The sequence below is a fragment of the Musa acuminata genome, chromosome BXJ3-2 (genome assembly GCF_036884655.1).
Source record: "Musa acuminata AAA Group cultivar baxijiao chromosome BXJ3-2, Cavendish_Baxijiao_AAA, whole genome shotgun sequence".
In the NCBI taxonomy this organism is placed as follows: domain Eukaryota; kingdom Viridiplantae; phylum Streptophyta; class Magnoliopsida; order Zingiberales; family Musaceae; genus Musa; species Musa acuminata.
In genome coordinates, this window is record NC_088350.1 from 32,698,007 (window position 1) to 32,706,420 (window position 8,414).

Sequence of the window (8,414 nt, forward strand, 5' to 3'; positions counted from 1 at the left end):
GCAAGTGTTGTTCATGTATTTGAAGTCCGATTTATTGTGCTATGTTATTGTACGAACATGAAACGTTTATGACATGCTTCACTTCGCATTCTCCTCCTCCATGACCAGTGTTTGCTGCAGATGGCGCCGGCGCACCACCCAAAGGTCTTCTCTAATAGCAGAGGAAGCCTTTGGGGACCTTCTTGCCGCAGTAGTTGATGAGCAAACTGAGGCTGACGGGGATGTTGAGCTTGAGCCCCAGAACGTTGCCCTTGAGGGCGGTGCACAGGCACACGGCGGCCTCGAGGTCGACGAGACCCTCCAGCAGCGAGCAGCAGGGCTGCTTGGGCGGCGTGCCCAGCGTCACGTTGAGCAAGCTGCGGAGGACGTTGGCGCAGATGCCGAGCTTCAGCGCATCCCTCGGGCACTTGGCCCCCGTCAGCGACGGTAGGTTCTGCTCCTGCGGCACCGTCAGCTGGTGGCGCGGCAGAGGGCGAGGCCGATGCTCCGGTGGCTTGCCGTTGCTGGCGGCCGTGGCGAGGTGGGAGAAGAGAAGGTTGAGGGTGAGGAGGAGGGCAACCGACACCGAGAGCTTGGAGGCCATGGCTTCGCGGGGGGGAGCGGAGCGTGGAGAGTGTTGCTAGCTCATGGCACCGCTGGGGTACTATTTATATGTGATGGGGCGTCAGGGGAAGGCCATGCTTGAAGGCCGGTCGTTGAGGGGGCTTGTATGGTTGTGGAAGTGGAGAAGCGCATGCTCGGCAAGTGGATAGGGTGACGGCCTGGGAGAAGATGAGACGGCGAAACGCTTTGGAGGTTTGCGTGCCGATGTTTAAAGTCAGCGATGCTTCGTTGTTGCACTGCTCTGCAGCCATGGGGGATAGATGCAGACTTCATCCATTCCTACCTCCTGTTCTTGAAATCATTAATGCAAACACATTATGTGCATGTACAGTCGTCACAACAGTGAAGTATCAATCAAAAACTGAGAATTCAAGCTGCTAATTACAGACTGCTGTGTTTTCTGGTCAATAGCATATGTAAGAATAGGAAACAGAAAAGCTTGATGTAGTTGCCATTTTGTAGTTCCCATTGATGACAATGCAGCACAGAAGAAAGAGATAACATTTGTGGAACAACAAATGGTTCTCTCATGACTACATATTGGGAAGAAGAACAGAGAAGCAGCAGCGGAGGCATCAACCAAGAAGATCACCATCATCTGGACTCCATCAGTACGTAGAGGGGTTTGCCATTCAACCTTTCGCGGCCCTGCACATAGATGTCACACATTCCACAGTCAATCCAATGCTAGGTAAGAGCTCAGTTCATCTACAAAGCTACTTCAGTTCGATGCCATTACAATCTCATTTAGTATATCAGAAATCTCAGAGAAGGGAATTTGCAGAAATACATCTATAGATCCTAACATGGTTTATTTCCACTAAGCTTATCTGTAGTTGTATCTACTGATAAATAGATTGGTTAATTCAACATAAAAGCATCCAAAAATAGTTCTTGAATTTTCTTCTTCTTTTTTTGAAAAGAAAGAAAATTCTACCATAAATTGTAAAAAAGCAGGTCAAAACACTGTTATGTGCAGCAATAATATGATATCAGGGTAAAACCAGCATGCCCCTGCAATGTTTTTCTCTAGGATTGCAGCAAAAAAAAAAGTAACTAAAAAGATCAACAGCCTAAAATGGAATTCAACGGTAAAAACAATTGGGAGGAACAAATAAGAACCAAAAACTTGGAGCAGGTACCGATATTTAAAAGCATGGCCATGTTGAAAAGCAATAACATGTCACACACACCTTCAATTCGGGCAGTTCAATAACGCATGCACATTCGACCACCTCAGCCCCAGCCCGCTCTAAGGTTAAGAAGAAAGGAATCAACAACAATAAAAAGAAAACCCAAGTATGGTAAAAGAAGCAATACCGATATGAAAATGAACAAGTGTTCGGCACCGACAAATATCACTACTTCTTACAAAAATTCAGGGTAAATGCATTGTTTATCTTATGTACCAGACGCTGCAACAGAAAAATGCAAAAGGCTAAGCATTATTCGACACACAATTTTACCTTTGCTAGCATCATCTGCAAATTGGATCTTGGTACAATTAATAAACTAGACTAAAGAGGGTAAGACCACTAAATGCTAGTTAGGAAATATTTCCCACAAAAAACCACAAGGAACAGACATCCAACTATTGTGGATTATGTATATCTTACGGATAGAAATATTGTATCTTAGGCACCATCTGCCAAAAGAACTCCAAATTTATTTGCAAGACTGCAAATAAATTTTTCTACCAAGTTTATCTATTTGTTTAAAAAGATATAGCATTCTCATTGTTTTTATCATTTGTAGTCCACTTGTCATCAAATCTTTACCTCTGTCAATCCATCTAAAAGCTGAAACAGATAGATGGGACAAGAATTATTTATACATGTGCTAATTTTTCTAAGGCTGATCAAGGAAATTACAAGATTCAGACATCCTACGAATAGTCCTCTTAATTAGATTATTACGAGAATCTAAATGTTGGTTGTGTTGGTTAGAAATATGATCAGATCAGCATCATTTTGATGTAAAATCAAAATGTGAAAATACTGCAAACATATTGCATAAAACCGAAGTGCGATTGTATTTATGGCTGCATAAAATGAAAACCAGAATTATACTGAATGACAAGGTTAAATATGTAGATGGGACATAAGTAATAAAAACTGTATAATTCTCATTGTACAAACCAAGTAAATTCATAGCAGCCCGAAGGGTTCCTCCAGTTGCTACCAAATCATCAACAACCAAAGCACGATCACAAGGTTGGATTGCCCCGACATGCATTTCAAGACAGTCAGTTCCATATTCCAGAACATACTTTTCCGAAATGACTTCACCTACGCATTTTCATATGGAGAAACTGAGCCAAACCATATAAGAGCTTGGGATAAATTCAATCCATTACCTGATGGACATAAATTATAAATTAAAAAAAAACTTGAGAAGTTTATTTCTGCCATGTAATCCATTTGCAAGAAAGGAGGATGTCATAAATTTGATTTTGTAAGAATGTTATAAATTAACAATGCCTAAATAAATAAATAGCGAGAATGTGATCATGTATGAATGATCTAGCTGCTCCCATACCAAGATAAGTGCAGTTGCATACCTTATCTGTGTCATGGTCCAATCTGGGGCAAATTATTGAACTAGTTTGGATTTAGTTTTAACATAGTATGGTTTATAATGGCAAGAAAACCATTCTGTCAGATAATGGTGTATGAATTCAACAATCAAATTTGAAATCCCACAAAAAGAAACAAAAGAAACACAGATCATTAGAACTAACTATTCCCAAAATCTCATACCCATCAGATCTTGCATTTCATTTCACCATTCTCTTTTTCTACTTCCAAGAAATACCATTGAGCTTTTTATCTTTTTCTGTGCACGGGATGCTATATAACTCATTATCTAATACATTAGTTCTTATTAATAGTTTATGAATGGCACAAAAGACATTCCATCAAACATTGGTGTCCTTATACAACAATCAAATTTTATCACTCCAAAAAAATAATAAATACAGAACATTAACACTAAATAATATTAAAATCTCTTTTCCATTTAATACATCTTCAATTTTGTTTAACTATCATCATTTTCTAATCCCAAGAAATGGCATTGAGATTTACTTTTTTTTCTGTTCAAAATATGTTATTTTAACACATTATTACCAAATTTGTAAGCAAAAATGAATTCAAACAGATGGATTTTGTTTAGCTAACACTTCACATGTATTTCACTTGTCAAAACTGATGGTAAAATATGTTTGATTAATTGAGAGAATGAAGTACCTGGTAATTTTCTTGGCTTTCTCAAAGGAACAAATTTTGCTCCAATCGCTAAAGCAATTGGTGGACCAAAAATAAAGCCTCTGGCTTCAATTCCTGTCAAAATGGAGAAAACCTTCCATCACAATGACACCAGAAAAGTGTAAAATTTACCAATCAGATGTCCTACATACAATGAAAAATCAAATAGCTTGTATCAAAATCCAACAGAATGCTTAAAAAAATAAAACAAAAAATATAGTAAAGGAAAAGCAATTAGATGTTAAGTCAACAATGATTAAATCTAAAAGTCGCCCTTTGCAATCTTCCGTTGAAGCAAATCTATCATTAAACAAGCAAAAGACCCCACAATGTACAAGACAAAGACCAAAGGCATAGATCAAAGAGGTCAAAAATAGGTAAATAAAGATATAAATATATAGCAAATTAGAAAATCTTTTAACACTGTTAAAAGTTACAAAAATTAATGGCAATTTCGGTAGTAATACAATTGAACAAGTTATTATGTAACTTGCTGCTGTGTAACCCATAAGAAAGGGTATACATACTATGATACTAATACAATTGAACAAGTTATTATATAAAAGTCCTACCCAGCCAAGTTATTTTTACTTTTATTTACCTGCATCAGTGGTTAACACATTAAATGAAATCTTAACCAGTGCTTAACATACCATCCGAAACAGTATGACCTATACCAATTCGTCCATGGACAAATACCACCGGCCATCATGATATGGACACCCATGGTCTCGACCACAAAGTTTCATATCTTCTTCAAAAGTGCATAAAACACCAAATTCAAGCCAGTCTTAACCACATAAAGTTACGCCCATACATGGCCTTAACCACAAAGTTACATATCATGTTCAAAAGTGCACAGAACATAAAATTCAAGCCAGTCATATCCAGTCATTTATAAGCTATTTTCTATTAGATAAACAAACCTGACAAAAGCAGTTCCACCAGTGTGACCTGATTATGTCATAATCAACATTTGCTATACCGCCCAAAAACAGTATCGTACGGGAGGTACATACTAGTCCGGGCGAGGGTCAATACAGGGACCACCTCCTTTCAAATGGTCCTATTAAATTAATTAAAAATTCAAAGAAATGATGGGGCCCCTGTCCAAATCAGTGTTAAAAAGAAAAAAAAAAAAAGAAAATTAAGGCTCGCGAACAAGAGCCCTCTTATCGCATAAGATGTGGCTGCCTAGTCGTTGCGACTTCGCCATCACATAAGATGTCATCATCTCGTTATCACAAACACGAGCCTTCCTCACACAAAAGAAGCCACCGCCTCATCATCACCATTGCCGCTGCCACTTCAACAATACTGTTGCCTCACCACTGCTGCTTTACCGCTACCACTAATCTTTTTCTCCTCTCCTTTCTTCTTCTTCTTCCTCTTTTTCCCTCTTCTTTCCTCCTTCCTCCTATGTTCCTCCACCACCCCTTCCTCTCCTTCCTCTTTTTTGTCCTTGCCGAATCTCTAGATGCACCAGTATAGACCAGTATGTACCATTCCATCAAATTGTCAAAACAAGTCTGGTACCCAAAAAGGCAATCCTTGGTCATAACATTATATATTTGCACAAGAAAAAAGATCGATTGTCAAAATTTCATATATATTTTGTAACATCAAGACATGAATGTACAATACATTAAATAACTAGCAATATGTTTTGTAATTTATCTGTTAACTTTGATATTTATAATAGTCGATCAATTAAAACATTAAATATGCTTAAGAAAGCATGAATCACACTAGTGGGATTAAATGAGGTTATCAGATTAGCAGTGCACAAAATGAAACAATAAAAGGAAAATATCTATCATTAGATATATTTAACTAATAGAGGAAAAACTAATAGATATATTTGAAACAATAAAAGGTATTAAATTGCTCTAATTGTATTGAACTCAAATAGGGCTCACTGAAGGAAATTAACTACAAAACCAATCCCAAATAATAGGGGCCTGGTAGAAACTTTATCATTGTTGTTCTCTGATGTGTACAGAAATCTTAATATGTTTCATTTATCAGTTTCATGAAAGGTAAAAGCATAACAGCTCACTAATAATCATGAACAGATGAACATATAAAACCTCATCAAAATTTCATCATACAATGGAGCTCATGTTAAATCTCCATGTCCTGCAACTGCAGACCAATATGAAATAAATTCAGAAACAAAAAAACAAGATTTCAAGGTCGTTTTAAACCAATATACTCCAAATGCATCAAGGAGACAATAAATTCTGTTCATTTCTGCAATCATAGCCATATAAACCAAATCAAAACAGTAAAGGAAAAGCACGTACAGAACAGAGAAACAGAATGTATAGGCCCGTCAAAGCTCAAACAATAGCCATTGTTTCACAAAATTACATCAGAGATTGGACCAATGTTGTCGTCAAGGCGAGGACTTGGAAATAGAGACACTCATGGTAGACCGCGACTTAAATAGTCCATGATAACATGGCCACTGAGAAGGCAATGCAGTCAAAGAATGAGCCCCTACCCACTGCAAAAAGGTACCCAAGGAAACAACAAGCCTTACCTAATTTCTCTAATGGAAATGATGAAACGGAGAAAACGTTTCTGTTCCAAAGTCTACCATACTGTAATTGGTAAAAAGATGAAGGCCCCACAACCGACACGCTCACAATAAGCATCGATGCGAGAAAAGAATGAAGCCGCGAACAATCCACCATAGAGAGAACATGCACACACATATATAGGTAACAAAAATCAAAGATTAGAAGGATGCATTTGTCATTACGGAAGAACTCACCAGCCACAACGGAGATATTCTTCCCCGAGTACCGCTCCACGAACAAGTCCACCGTGTTCTTGAACGCTTTTGGATCGAGCAGCAGCGTCGTGATGTCTTGAAACATAATTCCTACGATTTGTTCATGCAACAGTTGCAGTAAGATTAAGAAAGGGAGAAGAAAAGGCAATTGCTCATCAAAATTTGAGCTTGTCGGAAGAAAAGAAGCAGATAACTAAAAAAAGGAGGGATGCGGGGAGGGTTGACGAAAGTATAAGCATCGAAACTCTTGCTTTTGTGGGTTAGGGGGCTGAGAGCAAGAAACATTGGTATCAAAAGTCATATCTTTACGATGAATACAGTAGCAAGGAAATCACATACGAAGAAATAGACGAGCATGGATCCAGCGGGAGAGATCGAGCGCGCGAGGGGAGGTGGGCTCGGGGATCTTTTTTCATAAAGATCAGATTATTTTCTCAAGAATCAGTAAACGAATCAAGAAAAAGCGAAAGGCGAAAGAAAACGTGAGAGGAGGAGCGAGCAGAAAACTTTGGAACGACAAAAGGGAGGGACCTTTCTTGGGGAAATCGGGGACGACGCGGATGGAAGCGGCTATTCCTTGGATGCGAGGGTCCTGCTCCTTATCCTCGCCACACGCCATCCCTTCGAGCTCCAATCTCTTATCTCTAAGAGGAACACAGATTCAGAAGACAAGTAAGAGAGACGGCCGAGCAGAAGGCTTAGCGGAGAACAATATATATATAGGCGGGGAGCGGTAGAGTTGTTGATAGGGAAGAAGAAGCGCGCCGCACGAGAAAAAGAGTCGCTTAAAGCAAATGAGAGGGTGGAGGGAATCGTCTCGAGAAGTAAGAAGCGAGATTTGGTTGGGACTTTATACGTGCTCGCCGTGCCTTTTTGTTGGCCTTCTCCTCCTCCTCGTCTCTCTCTCTCTCTCTCTCTCGCTATGCTGTATAGGCCGTAATCGAGAGGGTATCACGAGGGAGATCTCCCCTCGTCTCTCTCTCTCTCTCTCTCTCTCTCCTCCCTCTCCTCTGTCTCAATCTCTCGCTCTGTTTCCCTCTCTCTCTCTCTCTCAGATCACTCTGTTCGCTCTCCGTTCCAACTTTTCTCGAGGTGAGCACTACCTATTCATTCAAAAGCTTCCCGTTTCGGGTCCCGTGATATCGCACTTTGTATTTATTGCCCATATGTTAAATATATAAATTATTGAATGATTTTTCTTAAAAAATATATATTTTAAGTATTTCACAATCGATACCTATTTTTAATAATAATTTAAATTTTTAAAAAAATACTTAAACCATATCTTAATTTTTTTTTTGATCTATTATAGCATCTTTGATCTGTTATAATATTTTGATCATCACAATAAAAACATTATCAGACTTATTTCAATATATTATAAATAATCTAAATAAAAATAAATATAATATCAATCAAATATATTATAAATATAAAAAAATATAATATTATAATGATCTATGAGCAATGATAATTAAATAGGAACGATATGATGTCATTTATAATATTTTTAATGATATTTATTGTACTTTTAGTACTTAATAAAACATTATAAACTATATTGAAAAGTAATATAAACGAATCAAATAAAAACATTATAATCAGTTGAAAATTGATTTTAAAAAACCAAATAGAAAGTTTTAGTAAAAAAACCTCTTGAGGGGTATTTTTGGTACTTTAAAATTAAGGGTATTATTAAGAAAAATCAAACGATGAGATATCTTTAGAAAATATCCAAAGTATGG

The 8,414-nt window shown here is 37.9% G+C and overlaps 2 protein-coding genes and 1 long non-coding RNA gene across 6 annotated transcripts; all 3 read right to left on the reverse strand.

Annotated features, from left to right (window-relative positions):
* Positions 1–9: 9 nt before the first annotated feature.
* LOC103974852 (14 kDa proline-rich protein DC2.15-like) lies at positions 10–868 on the reverse strand. The gene has a single exon (XM_009389755.3). It carries the CDS (start codon positions 581–583, stop codon positions 152–154), a length of 432 nt encoding a protein of 143 aa, XP_009388030.2. The 5' UTR covers positions 584–868; the 3' UTR covers positions 10–151.
* Positions 869–946: 78 nt separating this feature from the next.
* LOC135631300 (adenine phosphoribosyltransferase 4-like) lies at positions 947–7,759 on the reverse strand. 4 transcript variants are annotated; one of them, XM_065138855.1, is made up of 7 exons: positions 7,526–7,759; positions 7,201–7,313; positions 6,649–6,759; positions 3,852–3,944; positions 2,742–2,891; positions 1,797–1,855; positions 947–1,251 (listed from the first exon to the last, which is right to left on the reverse strand). In XM_065138855.1, the coding sequence occupies exons 2-7, from the start codon at positions 7,286–7,288 to the stop codon at positions 1,198–1,200; spliced, it is 555 nt and encodes a 184-aa protein (XP_064994927.1). In that variant the 5' UTR covers positions 7,289–7,313; positions 7,526–7,759; the 3' UTR covers positions 947–1,197. The 4 variants fall into 4 exon arrangements, with proteins under 4 accessions (XP_064994927.1, XP_064994928.1, XP_064994929.1 ...); XM_065138856.1 differs by having other exon boundaries at positions 7,440–7,759; XM_065138857.1 differs by lacking the exon at positions 7,526–7,759 and having other exon boundaries at positions 2,742–2,780; positions 7,201–7,421.
* LOC135631301 (uncharacterized) lies at positions 4,756–6,637 on the reverse strand. The gene is made up of 2 exons (XR_010494342.1): positions 6,415–6,637; positions 4,756–6,339 (listed from the first exon to the last, which is right to left on the reverse strand). It is a non-coding gene; the product is annotated as an uncharacterized LOC135631301 (long non-coding RNA).
* Positions 7,760–8,414: the final 655 nt, after the last annotated feature.